Here is a 25143-nt window from a genome sequence, read left to right on the forward strand (position 1 = left end):
TGGGCCTGCTCCACACTGCTGCTTACTTAATTTAATACGATGACAGTTTAATACTGATTTCATGTGACACAGCAGAGATATAAAATGACTGGTTTCTGCTGTTCTTCTGAACTTCCATCCTCTCTTTATGAACTCCTCATTTTAACACATCAACAAAACACAGCACATTAGGATTACATATCCATTGTTGGCAGAACACCTCATACTGATATGAGTATCTCAATGTGTTCCTGGCTCACTGTATGTTTTCCTGAAGAAGACGGCCTCAGGAATGAGGACCAGAAACAGAAACCCTGCTTTGACCACAGTCAGGAGAAACTTCAGGGGAAGAGGAGGTACGGAAAAACAACAACAACAACGTCACAGATTATTGTATTCCAGAGGTCAAACTAAGTGACCTGTATGTCCATGCATGGTTAACACCAACTACATGCAGATTTATTGTACTGTACTAAAATACACTATTTATATTAATTATAACACCAAAGATGCAGTGATAAAATGACCCTGGAGGAGGGGTCGAGAAGGACTTTTACATTGTTTGCTCAAAAAAGTGGAATTTGGGTCACAGGTTGTATCTTCTAGTTCCCCCTTAAAACCACGTCCGTAAACAGCCGGTCCCTCTCATGTTGTGAGTGTCAGAGAGCAGCTTGGTCTTTGATGAGGATGTCAGTTAATAAAACATGTTCACACGATCACAAAGGATCCACACCGAAACCCCAGCCTGCACTCTGATGTTAGCAGTTCACACCTCATGACCGAAGCACGTCCATCTTCTTGCATGTTGAGTGTTTGAAGTGTAAGCATTAAACATGCACATGTTACTGTCTATACACATGTACAATATACCTTTTCTTAACAGTAATAAATAATTATTTACAAAAACCCACACATGCATGAATGCAAAGACACACACACACACACAAACACACAGACACACACAAGCACACACACATCTTTGTGGGGACACGTGTTTATATATATACACACACACACACACCTCAGGACCACAGAGGCAAAAAAGTTGACAAATGACGTGGCAAGTGGATGGAAACAACTTCTGTTTCTACTGAACTGAAAATCTCCCCTCAGCCCTGAAGACGTCTTTAATCCCCCCAGAGTTTTTGTAGGAGACTTGACTGGGTCCTGCTAGTTAGGTTTATCTATCAACAGTGAAAACATCAAAGCTTAACAAGTGACAAGTAGATGGAAACAACTGTAGTTTCGACCAATCTAAAAACCTCAGACCTGAACAACTGAAGACTAGCCCCCCTTACAGCATCACTAGCTGAGTGAACTACAACCTCCACAGACCTGAAGACCAGCCCCCTACAGCATCACTAGCTGAATGAACTACAACCCCCACAGACCTGAAGACTAGCCCTATACAGCATCACTAGCTGAGTGAACTACAACCCCCACAGACCTGAAGACTAGTCGCCCTGCAGCATCACTAGCTGAGTGAACTACAACCCCCACAGACCTGAAGACTAGCCCTCTACAGCATCACTAGCTGAGTGAACTACAACCCCCACAGACCTGAAGACTAGTCCCCCTACAGCATCACTAGCTGAGTGATCTACAACCTCCAAAGACATCTACATGCATATAAAATCACATGTTCACTTCCAAATATGTATTATGTATATGAACACATGCAAAACCATGTTGATTTCTACTAATGTTACCAACTGTCTGATCAGTTTTACACCTGTGCATGGACACACACACATGCATTCACATACACATTTCCTGTGTGTCTGCAGGGCCACAGTGTAGAGCAACAACAGTCTAGTCACATGACAAGTGAATGGAAATAACTGTGGTTTATACAGACCTGAAACCCCCCTTAACATGTCAGACCTGATGTCCTCCTTTAACCCCTCAGACCTACATGCTCGCAATCAAGTCCACATGTTCATAACTAACCATGAGTGAAAACATATAAATGCTGACCAAAACCAACATTGCAAAGTCTCATGTTGTTGGCATCATAGTACACCCAAAAGAGCTAGTCACTGATTGGTTGAGAAGACACTCAGCAAAACAGGAAACCCACACTAACTTCCTGTTGCCGCAGTCAGTGTGTTGCCTGCTCGTCCGTCCGGTTTCCTATTCAGATCAGGGCCTGGACTGCATTTGTATCTTATGTTCTATGACTTCTTAAAAATCTATGTTTAATCAAATGCAAGTCCTAACATGAGGCGAAATGCATTCTGAAAACAGGGATTTAGGCCTAATTAAGTCTTTTGTCCATGAGAACTGATTCAAAGTTCAGACTATTTGGTTGTTTACAGAGTTTATTTTTTGAAAGTGGGTATATGGTAATTTATTGTTTTATATTTTTAGTAACCAACTCAACACTGGATGTTTTCAGTGACATTAAAATGGCGATAAGGTTGTTAGCTTCAGGGTGTTTAGCTCGATGCTAGACCCTCCTCTTCACGTCACATAACATGGCTTCGGAGAGAAGGACCATAACTAGAAAACGTTCCATTTGATTGAACCAATCGCTGCTCTTATGTCCTTTCATGGTAAAGTAGATCTAGTCACCATCACGGATGTACACAACAAACACCCTGCTACTGTCTGACACTGAAGACCTTCTACCCTCTAACACCACTTAATCAGGCCTTTACCAGATGGACAGGATGAGTGTTTCCCTTTTTGCACTTATTTGTAAGTCACCTATTGCTTTATTTGCTTTAATATCTGATGTATGATTGACTGTATTGTTACTGACATATTGTGATGACCATGATGTTTCCTTTATATTTGCAAATCACAAAGGTTTCTGATGAACCAAGCGTTAACGCATCATATCCCCTAACACTGTTCCCTCCTTTTACTTGTAGGTGCTGTTTCCTCCAGTCAGGATGGGATCTCTGGGTCAGAGGTGGAGCTGAGAGTCCGACCAGGAGACAATGTGACTCTCTACTGTGACATGTTACTCCCTAATACCCTAATTGTGTGGTACAGAAACTATTCTCATAAGGACCAGCCACGCTTCATCATTTCACCTCGCAAGCAGGTTAGAGACCCTAAATATTTGGAAAATTTTCAAAGTGCCTTTTCTCGGTTTACTCTGGTTTGGAACATCAGTAAGAGGACCCATGACCTACTGATTGAGAACGTCACTGAATCAGACCTGGGACTCTACTACTGTGGGACTAACACAACTATGGTGGAAGAAGGAAACCAAACTGAAAAGAAAGACTTCAACCGCTATGGAAATGTCATCACCATGCTTTCATTTGGTAAGAACTATATCATTTTTCAAGCTTAATGTCTGGATCTTTGGTTAGACATGTCTAGTTTCCTGGAGAGAGAGGAGGTGGTTGAAACATCTGTCTGTGGTATAGTCCACAGTATTTATATCACCAGTTACATCACACCCACACAACAGTACAGTTCCATCTACAGTCCACAGTATTAATATCACCAGTTACATCACACCAACACAACAGTACAGTTCCATCTACAGTCCACAGTATTTATATCACCAGTTACATCACACACACACAACAATACAGAACCATCTAAACTGTAACTCAATAAGGTCCACACATACAGATGAATTGCGTTCTGTGTCTTGCTGCTCAGCACTCAAGGTATGTGATCTTATGAAGGCAATAAGGCAGGTATGAGCAACTAGCGGCCCGCATGCGGCCTCAACCCACTATTTTTCCAAGTTATCTGCGGCCCCCTGATGACCAGTACATATAATGCGTGGCCCCCACCCCCATCCAGGTTGCCCAACCCTGTAATAAGATCTCAACTCTCCCTCTTTACTCTGCTCGTTGACTTGTCATACATAGTACCTCCATCATACTTGCTACAGTACATGACTACAACAGTGTAGAGCTCCTTCCTGATACATAGTTTGTTATTTTGTTATAATACCTACAGGAAATAAAAGACCATTCTTGATGTGATGCCCCTAAAAAATAATTAAAAATTTCTTGCTGAATTTAACTTAAACATCGGGGTTAACCATGTATAATAAACATGCACAACAACATTTGTCTTAAATTATAAGTTATAATAAGTTTTATAATTATACATTTATAAATTATAAGTCTTGGCATTAGGTTCTGCTTCTCTGGGGTTACTCACTGCCATCACATGATTATGTATACAATTCTACGAACAACTTCACCATAATATTATGAATAGGAATCCCCATAGGCAATGAGCAAGCACCGATCCCCCCCATGAGAAAGAAACACAGGACCAATCAGGTGGAGGCAGTGGTGGTGGGTGGGTTCACATGACAGCATGACCAGTACACATCAGACTGAGGGAGTAACCTGACCAATAAAGAGTCAGTAAAAAATTTGACATTGTGATTGGAGCAATCCCAGTCATCAGCTGATACGTCACTGACCAATGACAGCTTGGGTTTCCTTTCTGAACTGGCTATGCGAATTCATAAGCAATTTGATTTTGTTTTAAGGAAAATATTTATTGCTGATTAGAAACTTAAGTTCCGTATATTTTCAAAACCTCATCACAGGTCCATAATGTATTGTATTCATGAGAGGGCGAATTTGCACTCAGTCATTGTTTTTTTAAATCTTACTAACATTTAGTTAAGCATTTGTTGTATTGCCTGACCATTTGTCTTTGTCTCCAACATAAATGATGTAAAACAAATGTTGTTAGTATATATTTGGATATTATTGTTTATTTATGCTAAACTCTGCTCCACAGATGAGACTGCTACTCCAAACATCATAACCAGCAGGCAAAGCAACATCAGTGAGAAGGTTCCCATGAAATTTGATGGAGGCCATCTTGATTTAAAGTCTTTATTTTCTTGTAACAGTCCTATTCAGGATAAACAAAAAAAAGATTATTCTCATTCTTAGGAGGAAGACCTGTGTTATGCCTCAGTGGACACCCATCAAGGGCAGAGGAGATCAAAGAAGAAGAAAGTCCAGAACTCTGACCTCAGTACCTACTCAGCAATCAATACTAGCAGAGTGACAAATACCAGCCATCAATACCAGAAGAGTTTAACCTATACCAGCCAACAATACCAGCAGTGAGACCTAAACCATTTCAATACAGCTGGGAGGATAAAGAATGACATTGACAGCTTGGATGTTTTAGTTGTTATATATAGTTATATATATATATTTGGATGTATTTAACTTTTGAAGAAATTATATATATATATATATATTTATATATATATACATATCATTTATATATCATTTTTTCCCCAAAACTTTTATTAATATTTTCTCCAGTCCATGGCATTTGATTTTATATGTTCATAACAATAGTGAGCTTTTTTATCATGATTTTAAACTGAAAGATAATAAATACATGGCCTTGGCTTTTGCTAATGTTTTTATGCATTTACAGATAAAATATAGGCTACAAATTGGTGAGCAAATACCTACTGCTTAGAAGAGATGAATAATATGTAGAACCACCAATCTCAACAATGCAGAATTCAAAGAAACACATCTGTAATTTTCTATCTAATCTTTAGACATTTCACCACAATGAGATCATCAGGAATCTATAAAAATAATTTCTCACAGCCTATAATTTATTAATCTGGTCCTGCATGGTAATCTCACTGGACAAGTGGAAGTGCTGATCAGTTCATTGCAGATATGGAGAATGACTGGTCTCTGCTTCTCTCCCGGAGTTTCCTCTTCTCCTTATTAACTCCTGACTTAACAAAACAACAAAAAACATCTTAAAGAGTTTTCACATCCTGGTCTGACTGATGAATTTAAACACTGACTGATATTTAGTAGACTGGTGTCCTGACCCACCATAAGTATTCCCAGTAAGGAAGGCAGCAGGGATGAGGACCAGAAACAGAGTTCTGGAGGACACCACCAGGACCCAGATCAGACCACAGACACCCAGTCCATACCAGACACCTAGTCCATTACAGTCACCCAGTCCATACCAGTCAGCCAGTCCATACCAGTCACCCGGTCCATACCAGTCACCCAGTCCATACCAGACACCTAGTCCTTAACAGTCAGTTCGTCCATACCAGTCAGCCAGTCCATATCAGACACCCAGTCCATACCAGTCAGCCAGTCCATACAAGACACCCAGTCCATACAAGACACCCAGTCCATACCAGTCAGCCAGTCCATACCAGTCACCCGGTCCATACCAGACACCCAATCCATACCAGTCACCCAGTCTATACCAGTCACTCAGTCCATACCAGTCAGGAAGGTCCATGGTGCCATTGGTGCTGGGGAAGGAAAAACATCACTAAACAGATTACTACCACCAACTACAGTACATATCCATTCAGTGTGTATATGCCCACTGTATTAAAAGGCTAGATCTCAAGTATTTTTCCTAGCAATTAATCCCAATACATTCCCACTCAAGAAAGAAAGACTTAAGACTTCACTCATATAGCTGCCTGTTGTCAACTCAAGGGGCAAAACCTTTTCGTTTAAATTTTATGGCAATACATAAATTTAGCAGATTTTCCTTAAAACAAGCCCAGTTGGAGCAATTAAGTCACTACTTTGATTCAAACACACACACACACACACAGTGGAGTGAAGTGAGGAATGATCAGTTGCTTTGTAACTGGCACAATTAGAAGATGCTAATGCTGGTGAGAGCATTTCCTGAACCATGTGATGTATATTCAGTGGATGTTCTGCAGTCACAGTACAGAGTGATGTTGTCTCCTGGTCTGACTCTCAGCACCACCTCTGATCCAGAGATCCCATTCTGACTGGAAGACACTGCGCCTACTGGTGGCAGAGAAAGGAAGGGTGTTACAACGCTTGGTTCATCAGAAACTTCTCTACACGTGGAAATACAGCAACCGTTACGGGTCGAAACAACATCTCAGTAATTAAAACACAGGCAGCAATTATCCAGGTAAAACACGTGTACTCCCATAAGGTTACAATTAAAGCCATACAAAACGTGTCCATCTTGTTGTATTCAGGTCTGGTGTGTTGTCTGAGGGTATTTGGGTCTAGGGGTGCAGATTTCCATGATGACGACATTAGATGGAGCTTTACCATGAATGGACATAGAGCAGGAAAAAGAAATTCCAAAACAAACATAAAGCTTCCTGTCAAATTAGAGTTAATTACACCTTTTAATACGAAATCTGACCATTGAAGACGAGAGCATTAAGTAGGCCTACAGATCTTTATAATGATGTTCGCGCAGCTTTAAATATTATCCGTCATACATGTACAATAATGTAGGTCTATTTTATTAACTGTTTGAAGTGCAGTCAGTTAGAGGCCCCTTTAAACTGGGTCACACACACAACCCTCTGGATTGTAATCCTCAGCTGATGAGCAGAACAAACACCAAGGATGAGAAGACAACACTCATAGAGACACTGAATACACACAGTGGTTTCATGCTCAATCAATATTTGTTGAGCATTATTAAACTGCTGTTTTTTGTAAACTACAATACCCATGATGCATTAGATACACAGTTGAGTGACACACTGGTATGACATTCAACCGAAAGTAGCTATTCTTGTTTTCCTGGTGATGTGTGATACATGTTTTTGTGTGTTGCATACACAGCATCAGTACACATGAACAACCATGATTTAGAAATGCAGATACAAATTCGCTGTCACCATTTGACAGAAGAATGTAAACAATTGTTATTGAAAAAACATATGTACATAAGAACGGAAACAGGAAGTCAGTGTGGGTTTCATGTTTATAAATACATGCTCTTAAAGTACAGTTTGTAATGTAAAATGTTGTGAAATAAAAATCAATATTACAGGTGATTTATGTACACACACTCATGTATTTTTTTTCCATTTATTTGTTATATCGATGTGTGTGTACATATAGTATGTTACCGTGCACATGATTATATATGTATGTATTGGTCTGTATGTGTGGTTTGTGGTCGGCTCAGCTAGCCCAGCTTCTCTCTTGTGGAGAGTTAAAGGGGCTGGACTCACAGACAAAGATATTCAAAGACATAGCTACTCACAGACCCGGCTACTCATAAACTCATAGGTCTGTGAATAGCTGGGACAGATAGTAGCTGGGTAGCTGGGGCTGTGAGTATCTGGGGCTGTGAGCATATTTGTCTGTGAGTAGCTGGGTCTGTAAGTAGCTGTGTCTGTGAGTAGTTGGGCCTGTGAGTATCTTGTTTAATAAACAGCAGTCAGTTGTATAACTGATACCATAATTGATTAGGAATAGCATGAAAAGTTAAAATACACCTGTTTTTCTGCAGAAGGAGTAGAAACAGAAGGTGTGGAGGAGATCTGAACAAACACAAAACACAGACTGAACAGCAGAATCCAACTGAGCATTTCAACCCAGATGCGAGGCCTTGATCAACATAGGTGATGCTGAATAGTGTTGTTTCAGACCAAACCACATTCTAGTAGCTATTTATTTGATCCCACATATTAGACACAACATCAACTGGTTATTACATGGGATTAATGAAAATTGTCATCATATCTTTTGCTGAGATATAACTGAAGGTCAAAGAGAGGAAACAGTGGTGGTTTACTGCAGGTCTTTCCTCCCACGCCTGGAACCTCTGGCCTACATTACTGATGGAGTTGAACTCTATACTATACATTACTGAACAGTACCAGAGAGAGCAAGATGATCACAGACTCACACCCAGGCAGGCAAGCACATATGAACACACACACACACATTCTGACAGACCACAAAACTACAGCAAATTGTGGCTTAAGTTGTTATGATGTATGTTGTGTGTGTCTGTCTGTGGTTTTCGACTATGTGTATATTTTGTGTGTGTGTTTTTGGGTTGCTCAGTTGGTAGAGCATGCCACTTGAAAAGACTACGCTGCAGATATTTTTCAACGAGGGATCAGTGTGCACTAAGATGAGAAAATGTGGTCTTTGTGACGGTCTCTCCTGGCACTCTACCTCTCCAAACATTCTGCATTTTGGCAGTGCACAAGGTTCTGTTGTACCCAGTAAAGAATGATGTGCCTAGCACAAACGCCCAAGGAACTATGGTTAAAGAATGACACCACCCAATTCTGATTGAGTCACACACATCACTAATGTTGACAAAACTTTTAACAAGAACTATTACCAGGTTTTAGGTTTACCAGACAGAAACATGATTTGAACAATGAAAAAGACATGCTGCACAGATAATTGTAAAGTCCTTTTACAATCCTTTTGGAATCAGGGCGTTCTCCCGGGGACACAGCCTAGAGTTCTGTCACCAAGAATGACTGTTGTCTGATTTGTTCCAGAACTTCCTCCTGGTTCCTTGGAGCTCCTGAGATCAAAACAAAAGAACATCTGGTAGAATCTTCAAATGCAGCACGGACTTGATTGACAGATATGTATTGAAGGTCTGGTAATGGCCTTGGTCATTTATGATACAATCTGATATCAGCTTGTAGTGGACCCATGTCCTTCTGACCCACCTTATATTTCCCCAACCCAGAAGGCACAAGGAACGAGCAGCAGATACAAAGCTCTGTAGGCCGCCAGCAGGATGGAGTAGACATCAGAGTAAGCCAAGTAACAGTCCGGAATTTCATCTGTTAGATAAGTCACCAATTTAAAATATTAGTTGTCTATGTACTTTAAAACCATCAAGCATCATTTCTTTACAATGTGTAATTGAATATTGTCTTTGCACGATCTAGTGTAAATTATTCTGGGTAGAATATTTAGATTTTCTTGTGTGTGAAACAATAAAACACAGAGTTTGTACACTTATTTTCCCAAGAAAACCAACCCATTAACCATAAACACAAACAAGCAGAGCATTCGTACCAAATGAAATCCTCCTGTTGGTGTTTCCATAGTGGTAGATCTCAGCGCAGTATATGTCCCTGTTCGCGGTGAGCTGCTTCTCGATGCCCACGGTGGCACAGTAATAGAGTCCAAGGTCAGACTCAGTGATGTTCTCAATCAGAAGATCGTAGACCCCCTTAGAATGCCTCCATATTAAAGTAAAGCGTGGCACCGGTTTCTCAAGTGAACTGAACACAGACACATTGAAATGGTCACTCCCACAGGAACGGTTCTGGTACCACAGAGTGGATATGTTGTTTATGACGTCACAGTGGAGAACGATGTGGTCTCCTGGTCTCACCCTCAGCTCCACTTCTGATCCAGAGATCCCATCCTGACTGGAAGAATCGGTGCCTATAGACAGGGTCACTTAAGGCATTAAATAACAAGAAAAGGAACCAGGCAAGAAGGGATGAATGTTGTTGCCTATGCTGGATTTGAAACAGGTTCTCCCATGAGACAGGCTGTGCTTTTAAACAACTACACCGGCAAAAATATGACAGATTTATATTACATAAAGATATTTAATAATGATAGAACACAGGTAAGACTACATGCCATAAAAACCCTGAAATAACACATATCAAACTAGTACAATGAAAGAAAAATAAACCAGCAATGTTAATCTGTAATCTATCAGTGCAAAAAGATGCTCTATTAATTTACTCACATAAGAGTGTGATCAGAGCGATTAGCAGCATGTCCATCTTCAAGTGGGAGAGTGAAGAGTGTAAGTAGGGGGGCATTTCCACTCTAGAGTTAGACGGTCCACCTCTATGCAAAATGTCATGGTTTCACACCTCTGTTTAAAACTGTAAGTTAAAACTCAGCAGGATATTCACACCAGACCTGGGTTCATGTACTGTTGACGTTTTAAATACAGTCAGCATCGCCTCATGCCTGTTTTCTGCGCTGGTAGGATGCGTTTCAGGACCATACTCACAATCCTTTAAGCCCAAAAAGCTCCAGATGAAACACTTATATAGTATATACAGAGTTGGGCAGTAACGAATTACAAGTAATTACAAAACTAACTGTAATCAGTCACCTTACCAGCAAAAATATTGTAATCGGATTACAGATACTTTTGAAAAAATGTATGATTACTTTTGGATTATTTCAATTGAAAAAGAATAGGTGCGCGAAATAATTATGACATGTTGTATGTTTGAATTTATTATTTAATGTTATAAAAACATTGTTATTTCAACCAAAACATTTATTGGGCGCCTCAGATGTGTGCGTGTGTGATCATCATGCGTGCGAAGGTGGACGCGCATAACCAGTTTAGTGACGGAGGAAGCGCGCTTAAATTTCTCCAGTTTTGCTTGGCTGGATGGCTGGTAAAAACAGAGTATATCTTCGATAATATTAAGCGAGTCATATAAAATGTTATTTAGTTATCTACTCGACGCATAATTCTCAGAACAATGATAGGCATACCTGGTGTTATATCTTTTTCAAGTTCCAAGGTTTATTTGTCAAATGCACCGAACAACACAGCCAGGACGAGTTGCACTGATAACTTTTACAGGAATTGTTTAATAGATTAGGCAACTATTTGTTAGATAGCTGTAATGGCGCTGCCTTCAATATGAAACATTACATGGAATTTACCACGACATTTGAGGAGAAAAGGTGTGTTTGGAAGCACTCTGCCAAAGGATGATTATTTGCATTTGACGCGGCCACATCAACTCCTATACAGGTAGGCCATGTGATTCTGCTTGCTTTGCATCTCTGAAAATTGTGTTCATTGGTTACCATTGGCTGCTTACATTATTTACTTTAAGCTTAGAGTGCAGGTTTTTAATCACAGTTTATTTCTTTAATTTGCGTTTTGAAAATCCATCAGGCGGCCATAATAATCGCAGGTTACGTTTGCGCGGGTAAATCTTATTTCTTTGCGGGTGTTCACGTGCATTCGGTTACTGCTACAATTTGATAATGTTGGTTGTGGAGCAAATCATCAGACTGCTGCAGATATAGTTAATGCACCAAAAGCTATGGATATCTTAATTTTATATGTACAACAAAGTCAATTATTTTGAATAGTTCTTGAAACCAGGTTAATTTATCTCAGACATATTGAATCATAGTTGTGTTGAAAATGCTGAATGGTCTGGTTGAATTTCAGAGAACTTCAGGGAAGCTAGTATAACAACCACACATTCACAGCAAGGCATGCACAGACCTATACACACACACACACACAAACACACACAAAGGGAGACAGGCGGACAGACAGACAGCTCCATTATAGGACATGGCTACTGTGTTAGTCTGTTGTCTCCTGAGGACATGTACCACTGTGTTAGTCTGTCTCCTGAGGACATGTACCACTGTGTTAGTCTGTGTCTCCAGAGGAAATGTACCACTGTGTTAGTCTGTGTCTCCTGAGGACATGTACCACTGTGTTAGTCTGTGTCTCCTGAGGACATGTACCACTGTGTTAGTCTGTGTCTCCTGAGGACATGTACCACTGTGTTAGTCTGTGTCTCCTGAGGACATGTACCACTGTGTTAGTCTGTGTCTCCTGAGGACATGTACCACTGTGTTAGTCTGTCTCCTGAAGACATGTACCACTGTGTTAGTCTGTGTCTCCTGAGGACATGTACCACTGTGTTAGTCTGTCTCCTGAAGACATGTACCACTGTGTTAGTCTGTGTCTCCTGAGGACATGTACCACTGTGTTAGTCTGTGTCTCCTGAGGACATGTACCACTGTGTTAGTCTGTGTCTCCTGAGGACATGTAACACTGTGATTAAATAATAACAATAATCACTATTTTACACATTTAAATAAACTAAAAAAGCTCTTGTGTTCATACAGTACACCGACACAACCTTGACCAGATGGACAAGGACAGGGACAGCAATGGGCTCCCCAAACCAGGTAATCCGCAGGTGTGGACCAGGACCTCATCTCCTCCTAAAATTTTAAACTGGAGGAAACTGAGAAAAGTTAGAAGTGCATTCCTCATATCCCCCAGCACAATAATATAGCAGCGTTCAAATATAGCGACTCATGACACCGGACATATTCTGCATTTTTATTTGTTCGCCCAGTTGGTCAGTGATTTGCAGAGAAAACGCTCATCCAGTAATTTACTGTAATCTGCTTTACATTTCAAGGGTTCAGTTGAGACATTGTGTGGTAGTTTAGTGGATGGAAACACTTGTGGTTTCAGACCTGAAGGCCCCTTAACATGGCAGAATAACTAGAACACCAAAACCATGATGATGCTTTCATGCAGAACAACATGGACACATTTACCTCCACATATACAGTATAGTGACTGATTCTGATTGTATTGTGACTGTACATAGTAGGATTCTGATTGTATTGTGACTGTACATAGTAGGATTCTGATTGTATTGTGACTGTACATAGTAGGATTCTGATTGTATTGTGACTGTACATAGTAGGATTCTGATTGTATTGTGACTGTACATAGTAGGATTCTGATTGTATTGTGACTGTACATAGTAGGATTCTGATTGTATTTGCTGTCTGCCTTGGCGTCCAGGGAGACCAAAGCACGATGTTTTGTGTATATTTTTAGGATGCTTCAAAAGGCCCTTGCAAATGTGTCATAAACATTATATAATCATGATTTGTTTCATGTTTGATAAAAAAAAAAAAAAGCATCAATTGTATCAGACCTCTGGTTTATGCATTCACTTTGGCCTCTGTCTAAAGACGACTTTCTCAGCAGGCAGAAATGACATCTAAATGAATACTTGAGGTCTTCCGGGTGTGTCTGAATGTTTTCCAGTGACATTACGTGACGTTTGTTTTAAAGATGTGCACCTCGACGCTAGACCTTCCCTGTCACGTCACAGGACATGAGTTTCTGAGAGAAAGACCACGAGCTGAAAATGTTCCACTCAATTGAACCAATCACTGCTCTGCTGCCCTTTAATGGTGAAGTCGATCTAGTCACTATCACGGAAATACACACCAGCGACTCTCTGACACCATTCAGACCCTGCTACTCTCTGACAACATCAGACCCTGCTACTCTCCGATAACATCAGAACCTGCTACTCAGACAGATGGACAGGTTGGGGGTTGCTCTCATCACAATCTCATGTGAGTAAACTAATACAGCTCCGGAAGAAATTAAGAGACCATTGCACCTTTTTCATTCCTTTCCAAAAAAGTCGAAAAGGAAGGTTTTGAGTGAGGAACAGAAGGGTAAATATTAAGAGACCACTGCAAATTGAACGCTGCTGTTCCACACTCAAAACTTTCCTTTTTAACTTTTTTGGAAAGGAAAGTAAAAGGTGCAGTGGTCTCTGCATTTTTTCCAGAGCTGCATAGCCAAGAACGTTTATCGTAAACTGCAACAATTGAATCATATATAGTTGATTTTACCAGATTTACATTAACATGTACATCAGCATGAAAAAGCTCGTTCGTGAAGAGAAGTCTTCGTCAAGTCATATTAAGATGACTTCCATGTTATCTGTTCATTTTGGAGTTGAGTTTCATCTCAACAGGCATGTTTTGTTCAGTTTTAGGCCAACTTGTAGGTGCTGTTTCCTCCGGTCAAGATGGGATCTCTGAATTAGAGGTGGAGCTGATAGTCAGACCAGGAGACAATGTGACTCTTTACTGTGACTGCATGACATCCACTGGAGTAGATATTTTGTGGTATAGGAACTGCTCTCACAAGCACCAGCCTCCTCTTGTTATTTCATCTTACAGGGATCACCTAATACCTTTTGATCAATATTTTCTAAATTTTATTCCTCGGTTTACCTTGTTGTGGAACCTCTCTAACAACACCTATGATCTACTGATTGAGAACATCACTGAATCTGACCTGGGACTCTACTATTGTGGGACTATGGAGACTAAGGTGAACATTGGAAAATCTATTGAAAAACAACGATTTTACAACTATGGAAATGTCACCACAAGGCTTTCATTTGGTAAGAACTTATTATTTTTCAAGCTGCATCTTATTTCTGTATCATGGGAATTGGTGTGAAAAGACAGTTGCTGTAAAGTGTCTTCAGTGATATGAAGGTAATTCTCCATTAAAACGGTCCTGTGTGTTTATGTCCAGACATCAGTCCAACCAAGCCCTCCTCCCCTCCTGAAGACTGTGGGGTGTGTTGGACTCTGATGTTCAGTCTGTGTCCTGTGTCTGCGCTCCTCTCCTCTCTCCTCTCCTCCTCCTGTGTTTACTCCTTCTGCAGAAAAAGAAACGGTACAGCACCTCATGTTACTTTCAACCTTGTCCGCTCTTTCACTTTGTAATCTATGTAACATTTAATCCATTAGGTAGTACTTCATGTATTCATATTATTGACCTCAACCGTTAGTCAATGCTACTGTCAATATGAGGAACGTCTTATAGCCTAGCGTTTTTATATTTTGCATTTTTTACTTAAAGGTTTGCATATTTTCTTGGTTTTATTGAGTTTTAATAATGCCAAATCTTTACAGCAACAATGGAGACAGCAGAGGTTCCTCTGAACAGGATCAACACCACAGGAAGTGGCAGCAGAGAGAAGGTACTGTGCCTGTTTCACTAAGGGTATTGTAGTTCTATTGGTGACCACCATTTTTTGTAGTCCACCTACTTTTGTAACCAGGTCTTATTCCAGTCAGTAGCATGTATACATTGTATACAAAAACATCTGTGATGATGTATTCAATATTTCTGGGGATTGATGATCAAAAATCTCCCTTGTCTCTGTCTGTGTCTGGGTCATTCTCTCTGTGTCTGTCTCTCAGGAGGAACAAGACCTGTGTTACGCCTCACTGGATATCCGCCAGGGACAGAAGAGACCAAAGAAGAAGAAAGTGCAGAACTCTGACTTCAGTACTTATTCAACCATCAAATACCAGCAGAGTGTGACCTAAACCAGCCAACAATACAAGCAAAGTGTGACCTAAACCAGCCATCAATACCAGCAGACAGTCATTAAAGACTTAACCAGTTGTAAATACAAATATTTTTTTCCATGTTAATGAAATTATAGTTGACAGTGACTTAGACAATAAAACACATTCTTCACTATATTTAGTACATTTCGTCGTCTTTATTAATTCAGAGATTTCTCCAGACACAAAGGAAACCTCTCCAATCACACCCATGGCAGGTGAGCAATACAAGCAGGGCCGGTCCTAGACATTTGTAACATAAGCGGTTGCCAAGAGCCACTAGGAAAGAGGGGGCTCCAAAAACATTTTGCTTAGGGCCCCCAAAGCCTAGAGCCCCTCCTCTATTACTGTGGATACATTATCATATTTCACTGAAATGACAATGTCATCGAGAGGGGTCAGCTGAGGTGGTTTGGGCATCTGTTCCGGATGCCTCCTGAACGCCTTCCCGAGAAGGTGTTCCGGGCCCGTCCCACCGGGAGGAGACCCCGGGGAAGACCTAGGACACGCTGGAGGGACTATGTCTCCCGGCTGGCCTGGGAACGCCTCGGTGTCCCCCGGAAGAGCTAGAGGAAGTGTCTGGGGAGAGGGAAGTCAGGGCATCTCTGCTTAGACTGCTGCCCCCGAAACCCGGCCGCGGATAAGCGGAAGAAGATGATGATGATGATGATGACAATGTAAAAATCTCTTGCATTCCACTTTCAAAGGTGTGGGCTATACACCAAGAGGGTGTGGCTCTTATGCTAAATGGGTGTGACCTATTAGCAGTTATGACTTTAGCAGATGAGGGGTGTGGCTTTACATCAATACTGTGGGCCTGCTCAACACTGCTACTGTGCAGGGGGTTTCTTTGACTGATAAACCAATCACCTTGCTTTGAGAAATATCCCATCGATATTATTTGCCAAACAGTCACTCCGACGTCATTTTATACAGTATCCAAGTATGGTTGACACCAACCACATTCAGATTCATTATACTGTACTGAAACTCACTATTATTTAAATCAGAATGTCCAGCCACTGTCGAATTTTGGTCACAAGCCTCTAATTTCCCCTTAAAACCAGAATGTCCATTAAAAGCCTCTCATGGTGAGGAGGTCAGTTAGTGTAACAGGTTCACACCTCATGACTGAATCAAGTCCATCTTGTCTGACAGAACAAGATAGAGATGAGAAATATTCAGGCTGTGATTCTTAGAAGAAGTCCTACCTCATGTTTTGAGTGTTATAAGTTGGTCTATATTTGTGGGGAACTAAGACCCTGACCAAAGTTTTACTATCTTTGTGGGGACGTGTACACCCCCACACACACACACACACAAGATCACAAAGGCTAACAAAGAAGTTGAAAAATGACGAGGCAAGTGGATGGAAACAACTGTGGTTTCTGGTGACCTAAAAATATCAGACCTGAAGATGTGAAGACTAGCCCCCTTACAGCATCACCACCTAGTGAACTACAACCCCCACAGACCTGAAGACTAGCCCCCCTGCAGCATCACTACCTGAATGAACTACAACCCCCACAGACCTGAAGACTAGCCCCCCTGCAGCATCACTACCTGAATGAACTACAACCCCCACAGACCTTAAGAATAGCCCCTATACAGCATCACCACCTGAGTGAACTACAACCCCCACAGACCTGAAGACTAGCCCCCTACAGCATCACTAGCTGAGTGAACGACAACCCCCACAGACCTGAAGACTAGCCCCCTACAGCATCACTAGCTGAGTGAACTACAACCCCCACAGACGTATACATGCATATAGAATGTTCCCTACCAAATACCTATTATTTACACTTGTTGACCACTACTAATGTTGTGGATTGTCTGATTCGGTAACTCACTCACACCTATGCATTGACACACACACACACAGACTCACTCTCTCTCTGTCAAACACACATCTTTCTTGTTTGCTTGTCTGCAGGGCCCCAGGGTAGAGCAACAACTGTCTTGTCACATGACAAGTGAATGGAAATAACTGTGGTTTGTACAGACCTAAAAGCCCCCTTAACATGTCAGTCCTGATGTCCTCCTTTAACCCCTCAGACCTCTCCTAAAACCAAAAGGCCCCTTTAACCCCTCAGACCTCCAGTTAGACCTGAACCCCTCCACGACAGAAGAGCAGCAGTAGCAGAGTAAAACCACCTCCCACACAGGACTGACTACATGTAGGGATGACAGTCAAGTCCGCAATTTCATGACTACCCATGAGTGCAAATGTACTTACTGTATGTAGACCAATACCTGTGTGGCCAAGTCTCATGTTGTTGGCATCATAGAACACCCAAAAGAGCTAGTCACTGATTGGCTGAGAGGACATACTCAGCAAAACAGGAAACCCACACTAACTTCCTGTTGCCGCAGTCAGTGTGTTGTCTGCTCGTCTGTCCGTTTTTCTATTCAGATCAAGGCCTGGATTGCATTTGTATCTTTAGTTCTATGACTACTTAAAAATCATTGTTTAATCAAATGCAAGTCCTAACTTGAGGCGAAATGCATTCTGACAACAGGGATTTAGGCCAAATTAAGACCTTTGACCATGAGCATTGATTCAAATTTCAAAGTTCAGACTCAACATATATTTGATTATTTGGAGTTTATTTTTTGAAAGTGGGTAGATAATGGCCATTTATTGTGATATTTGTTGTGACCACCTCAACACTGGATATTTTCAGTGACATTAAAATGGCGTTAAGGTTGTTAGCCTCAGGGTGTTTAGCTCGATGCTGGACCCTCCTCTTCACGTCACACAACATGGCTTCAACTTGAAAACTTTCCATTTGATTGAACCAATCGCTGCTCTTATGTCCTTTCATGGTAAAGTAGATCTAGACACCATCGCGGAAGCACACAACAAACACCCTGCTACTGTCTGACACTGAAGACCTTCTACCCACTAACACCACTTAATCAGGCCTTTACCAGATGGACAGAATGAGTGTTTCTCTTTTGGCACTTATTTGTAAGTCACCTATTGCTTTATTTGCTTTAGTATCTGATGTATGATTGACTGTATTGTTACTGACATATTGTGATGACCATGATGTTTCCTTTATATTTGCAAATCACAAAGGTTTCTGATGAACCAAGCGTTAACGAATCATATCCCCTAACACTGTTCCCTCCTTTTACCTGTAGGTGCTGTTTCCTCCAGTCAGGATGGGATCTCTGGGTCAGAGGTGGAGCTGAGAGTCCGACCAGGAGACAATGTGACTCTCTACTGTGACATGTTACTCCCTAATACCCTAATTGTGTGGTACAGAAACTGTTCTCATGTGGACCAGCCACATTTGGTCATTACACGTCACAAGCGGGTTAGAGACCCGAAATATTTGGAAAACTTTCAAAGTGCCTTTTCTCGGTTTACTCTGGTTTGGAACATCAGTAAGAGGACCCATGACCTACTGATTGAGAACGTCACTGAATCAGACCTGGGACTCTACTACTGTGGGACTAACACAACTATAATGGAAGAAGGAAACCAAACTGAAAAGGAAGACTTCAACCGCTATGGAAATGTCATCACCAGGCTTTCATTTGGTAAGAACTATATCATTTTTCAAGCTTAATGTCTGGATCTTGGGAATTGGTTAGACATGTCTAGTTTCCTGGAGAGAGAGGAGGTGGTTGAAACATCTGTCTGTGGTATTAGGCGCTATTCTCAGTTCACCTCCGTGTTTTTCAGACATCAGACCTGAGTCCTCCTCACCTCCTGTAGACTGTGGTCTGTGTTGGATTCTGCTGGTCAGTTTGTGTCCTGTGTCTGTCCTCCTCTCCTCTACCTGTGTCTACTCCTTCTGCAGAAGATCAGGTAGAGTTGTCTTCTTCTATTACTTCCCAGCACTAGGTTTTCTTCTAACATTTTATATTGAATGCACTCCATCCGCTGAAGCTGAGCACTTTCTAAACACAAAAACACCTGGCATGTGATTCTGTCTTCGAAACATGTAGAACGTGACTTTCATAGATGTGAAAAATCCTTCCAGATGTTAAATGTAATTAGCATAAAATATAGAGCATCTGTATCAAAGTGTTCAATGGAATGTATTATTTCAGTAACATGTTTCTGACAGTTTGTGTCCATTACGTTCCAGATCACATAAATAGCTACAGAGGAAATCCACCAGTTTTACATTTATGTTGTTGAACATGGTGTTTTCTAGTTACTTAATCTATTAATCATCATCATAGCAACTTGAACTGTACTCAGTCCACAGTATTTATATCACCAGTTACATCACACCCACACAACAGTACAGTTCCATCTACAGTCCACAGTATTTATATCACCAGTTACATCACACCCACACAACAGTACAGTTCCATCTAAACTGTAACTCAATAAGGTTCACACATACAGATGAATTGCGTTCTGTGTCTTGCTGCTCAGCACTCAAGGCATGTGATCTTATGAAGGCAATAAGGCAGGTATGAGCAACTTGCAGCCCGCGGCCCGCATGCGGCCCCCACCCCCTCTATTTCCAAGTTATCTGCAGCCCCCCGATGACCAGTACATATAAGTACCGTGGCCCCCACCCCCATCCAGGTTGCCCAACCATGTAATATATCTCACCTCTCCCTCTTTACTCTGTGACATACTTGCTACAGTACATGATTACAACATTCCGGATGGTCTATAATATAAATAATAGTCATCCCATTGGATATGGATGGTCTATAATGTATATAATAGTCATCACATTGGATATGGATGGTCTATAATGTATATAATAGTCATCACATTGGATATGGATGGTCTATAATGTATATAATAGTCATCCCTTTGGATATGGATGGTCTATAATGTATATAATAGTCATCCCATTAGATATGGATGGTCTATAATGTATATAATAGTCATCCCATTGGATATGGATGGTCTATAATGTATATAATAGTCATTAAAGGGAGAGGATGCACCCAGTGATTGTATTTGATGTAGTGGATTTTTTTGTTAATCTTACTAACATTTATTAACAGAATGTCATATTTCCTAACCATTGGTTTTTGTCCCCAATATGAGTTACTTAAAACAAATGTTGTTAGTACAATTTAAGTCTTAATATACATAATTTTGCTTATTCATGCCAAACTCTAATCCACAGTTGGAACTGAGACTCAGCCTACTCCAGACATGAATACCAACCAGCACATTGTCAGCAGCCAGAAGGTACCTGTGAAGTTAGATAGTTACAAAAAGGGAGACCATCTTGATTTTTAGCCTATATTTTCTTGTAACGCAGTCCTGTTCAGAAGAAATAACACTGCATAATATCTCATACATGATGTATCAATAGTTTTTACAAATTAAATAATGTTCTCTCAAATAGTGGGAAGGCGATGTGTGTTATGCCTCACTGGACATCCGTCAGGGACAGAAGAGACCAAAGAAAATGAAGGTTGAGAACTCTGATCTCAGTACCTATTCAGCCATCAATACCATCAGAGAGTGACTTATACCAACCATCAAAACCATCAGAGAGTGACCTATACCAGCCATCAATACCATCAGAGAGTGACGTATACCAACCATCAAAACCATCAGAGTGACCTATACCAACCTTCAATACCATCAGAGAGTAACATATACCAGCCATCAATACCATCAGAGAGTGACCTATACCAGCCATCAATACCATCAGAGAGTGACGTATACCAACCTTCAATACCATTTGAGTGTGACCTATATCAGCCATCAATACCTGCAGAGTGACCTATACCAGTGATCAATACTAGCAGAGTGACCTATACCAGCCATCAATACCATCAGAGATTGACCTATACCAGCCCTAAATACCATCAGAGAAGGACCTATACCAGCCCTCAATACCATCAGAGAGCGATCTATACCAGCCATCAATACCATCAGAGAGTGACCTATACCAGCACTTAATACAATCAGAGTGTGACCTGTACCACCCACCAATACCAGTAGAGTGGCCTGTACCAGCCATCAATGCCAGCAGAGTGACCTATACAAGCCATCAATACCAGCAGAGTGACCTATACAAGCCATCAATACCATCAAAGAGTGACATATACCAGCCATCAATACCATCAGAGAGTGATGTATACCAGCCCTCAAAACCAGCAGAGTAACCTATACAAACCATCAATACCAGCGGAGTGACTTATATCAGCCATCAATACCAGCAGAGTGACTGGTATAGGTCATACAGCTGGTATTTTTTGTTGGTACTATATAGGTCATTTAGCTGGTTTCAATACCATCAATACATGAAGAATATAACCTATACCAGCCAACAATACCAGCAGTAAGACCTATAGCATTACAAAGCAGCTTGGGGGACAACGAATGACAATGAGAGCTTGCATATTTGTAATTGTGAAGTTTTATGTATATTTGGATGTATTTAACTTCTGAATAAAGGACAGTTATTATATTATAGCTTTTTATTAATATTTAGTCCTTAAGCCCTTGCTTTTGAGTATAAATGTTCATAACAAAATAACTTGTTCATAACAAGTTTTTTTAATCATGATTTTTGAACTCAATGATTATAATTAAACATATAAACTAAATCATTGTATTTCATTCTATTAATTTCTTTATTTAACATTAATTCAGTTGTTTGGGATACAAAGAAAAACCCACAGGTTACCTCAGGAGAAATACAGGCTGCTCTGGAAAAAGACAGTGTGGTTGTTTCAAGGAGGACAATATGACGATACTTGAGCAAAAATGAGCAGCATGGTCGAGTTGCCAAAAAGAAGCATTTACTGCGCCAATGCCAGAAAAAAGATTGGTTACAATATGCCCAACAACACCTTGACACACCTCACAGCTTCTGGCACACTGTAATTTGGAGTGACGAGACCAAAATAGAGCTTTATGGTCACAACCATAAGCGCTATGTTTGGAGAGGAGGTAACAAGGCCTAAAGTGAACAGAATACCATCCCCACTGTGAAACATGGTCGTGGCTCACTGATGTTTTGGGGGTGTGTGAGCTCTAAAGGCACAAGGAATCTTGTGAAAATTATGGCAAGATGAATGCAGCATGTTATCAGAAAGTACTGGCAGACAATTGGCATTCTTCTGCACAAAAGCTGTGCATGGAATGCTTTGACTTTCCAGCACGACAATGACCTTAAGCACAAGGCCAAGTTGAACCTCCAGTGGTTACAGCAGACAAAGGTGAAGGTTCTAGAGTGGTCATCATAGTCTCCTGACCTTAAAATCATCGAGCAACTCTGGGGAGATCTCAAACATGCGGTTCATGCAAGTTGACCAAAGACCTTGCATGACCTGGAGGCATTTTGCCAAGACGAATGGGCAGCTATACCACCTGCAAGAATTCAGGGCCTCATAGGCAACTATTACAAAAGACTACATGCTGTCATTGATGCTAAAGGGGGCAATATACAATATTAAGAACTGAGGGTATGCAGACTTTGGAACAGGGGTCAGTTGATTTATTTCTTCGTTTTTTTCTTTGCCATGTTTTGTTTTATAATTGTGCCATTCTGTTATGACCTACAGTTGAATGTGAATCCCATAAGAAATAAAAGAAATAAATGTTTTGCCTGCTCACTCATGTTTTTTTTTTTACAAATGGTACATACAGCTCTCGATTTTGAGTGAGGAACCGTAGCTTTCAATTTGCAGTGTTCTCTTAATTTAACCCTTCTGTTCCTCACTCAAAACCTTTCTTTTCAACTTTTTTGGAAAGGAAAGAAAAAGGTGCAGTGCTTTTTATGAACCAGAATAATGCACACTTGTTATTTTTGGATTAGACTATTGCAGTGCTCTTCTCTCTGGTTACTCTGATAAGATACTGAGTAAAGTTTGATCACATTACTCCAGTACAAGCCTCTCTACACTTGCTGCCTGTTAAGGCTTGGGCTGCTTGTAAAGTTTTACTGTAAACTTCCATAGAGCTCCATTATTAGTGGAATCATCTGTCAATCCATGTGAGAGACACTGACTCAGTCTCTACCTTTAAGGGTTTACTGGACTCATCTCCTCAGCTGGGTTCATGATTAAATGTAGTCTGTCTCAAGGGTTTACAATCCACCCTGGTTGTCTTTGCCTGGCGGTCTCTCATCTCGGCTGGGATGTTCTCTCTCCAATGACATTACTCTTTTTTTAACAGCTTCATCAAGGTAATTCATACCAAGTATATACAATAGAGTATATGTATAAGCATCAAACTTTGAGGCACCCCTTTATGTATACCCAATCCACAATAATACCCTGAGTTCAACCCTGGAGATGATTATAAAACCACCTCAACATGGTGAACGATGGTGGAAGAACATCTAAGACGGTAACACATTTTTGCTCATCGGATCAGGGTTTAGTTTTGGTTGTCGAAGAGCTACGGTAACGATGCGTCTGTTTTTAACCAGGAAGCCATAGATATGTGCTGCCTCCGATGCAGAAGAAGTGAAAAGAATGTTGTCATTTTGGGACATCAGTGGTGCACAGTAGGAATGGTGATTTCAGGAAGTGTACAGCAACAGTCTGCATTTCATCTGGCATAGATGTCACAAAAAGGGTGATTGTACCTGCAAAACTTTACTAAATTGTAACACAGAATGTATGCCGATCAAATGTAATTTCCCTAATTGGGAATTTTCACTGTGACAGAATATTTTTCCTGTACATTTCATTTATTCTACAAAGTTATAGCTAGCGCTAGCCTGGCCCTGCCCTCCTTGAGGGAGAGAAGTTAAGACACGGTCCAAAGATTTATGGACTTTGACACAATATTTGTTTATTTTTTAATTTTCAATTAAAGGTGTCTGGTTTTTTCATTGTAATTTCATGTGCCTTAAAAAGTGTGTAAAGGGTGTTGTCATACATAAATGGTGAAATATGTACACAAATCCCAAAAAGCTATAGCCTATAGCCCTTCCCAAAAAATTCCCAAATGTTTGTTTCTAATTAATATTAATGTTGGAATTGGGTACACATTTCTCATCTGCTCTACAGGAATACACACTATTTCTACAGCTAAAATGTCAGCCAGTGTGCAGCTTGTTTTGCTGAATGGGCTAGAATATGTAGAGTGATAGTGAGTCCCTGTAATCTAATGACACGTTTGAGACGTAACAGTCATTATGAGGTTGAGAACTTCTCCCCACCAGAATCTCCCGGTTCAACAGGTGGCCGAGTCGGCACGGTGCCATATCTATTAGACCGGTTGGCGCCGGCTCCAGGACCCCTCGCTTGAGTGACGTAAGAAAAATGTGTTTGTTGAAACTGCAACTGCAGTTTTGAATCACGTGGCAAAGAGCTTGATATTGTACTAAAACCCCCAAACGTGAAGTTTGCAGCAAATGTTTCTTGGTCAGATAGTTTACATAATGGTTGTCAGTAAGTGCAGGAGTAAATGCAGGAGGAGAGGAGAGAGGAGAGGATGGCAGACACAGGACACAGACTGAACATCAGAGTCCAACACAGA

General features: G+C 40.8%; 2 protein-coding genes across 3 annotated transcripts; both read left to right on the forward strand.

Annotated features, from left to right (window-relative positions):
* Positions 1–11480: 11480 nt before the first annotated feature.
* Positions 11481–15770, forward strand: LOC106024221. Of its 2 annotated transcripts, XM_029118409.1 has the most exons (7): positions 11481–11508; positions 12633–12695; positions 13606–13895; positions 14321–14740; positions 14878–15021; positions 15261–15328; positions 15552–15770. In XM_029118409.1, exons 3-7 carry the CDS (start codon positions 13859–13861, stop codon positions 15678–15680), a joined length of 798 nt encoding a protein of 265 aa, XP_028974242.1. In that variant the 5' UTR covers positions 11481–11508; positions 12633–12695; positions 13606–13858; the 3' UTR covers positions 15681–15770. The 2 variants fall into 2 exon arrangements, with proteins under 2 accessions (XP_028974242.1, XP_028974243.1); XM_029118410.2 differs by lacking the exons at positions 11481–11508; positions 12633–12695 and having other exon boundaries at positions 13448–13895.
* A 142-nt stretch (positions 15771–15912) lies between these two features.
* On the forward strand, positions 15913–22098 carry LOC114830682. The gene is made up of 5 exons (XM_034290926.1): positions 15913–15919; positions 18852–19253; positions 19399–19524; positions 20819–20883; positions 21044–22098. The coding sequence occupies exons 1-5, from the start codon at positions 15913–15915 to the stop codon at positions 21164–21166; spliced, it is 723 nt and encodes a 240-aa protein (XP_034146817.1). The 3' UTR covers positions 21167–22098.
* The last annotated feature ends 3045 nt before the right edge of the window (positions 22099–25143 follow it).

Source organism: Esox lucius, chromosome 25 (assembly GCF_011004845.1).
Source record: "Esox lucius isolate fEsoLuc1 chromosome 25, fEsoLuc1.pri, whole genome shotgun sequence".
NCBI classification, from domain to species: Eukaryota; Metazoa; Chordata; class Actinopteri; order Esociformes; family Esocidae; genus Esox; species Esox lucius.

Coding starts and splice junctions, on each gene's coding strand:
- LOC106024221 (XM_029118409.1), top strand. CDS start 13,859: ATGGACAGGTTGGGGGTTGCTCTCATCACAATCTCAT. Junction 14,741..14,877: donor CACCACAAGGCTTTCATTTG/GTAAGAACTTAT, acceptor GTTTATGTCCAG/ACATCAGTCCAACCAAGCCC. Junction 15,329..15,551: donor GAAGTGGCAGCAGAGAGAAG/GTACTGTGCCTG, acceptor TCTGTCTCTCAG/GAGGAACAAGACCTGTGTTA.
- LOC114830682 (XM_034290926.1), top strand. Junction 19,525..20,818: donor CTCCTTCTGCAGAAGATCAG/GTAGAGTTGTCT, acceptor TCTAATCCACAG/TTGGAACTGAGACTCAGCCT. Junction 20,884..21,043: donor ACATTGTCAGCAGCCAGAAG/GTACCTGTGAAG, acceptor TCTCTCAAATAG/TGGGAAGGCGATGTGTGTTA.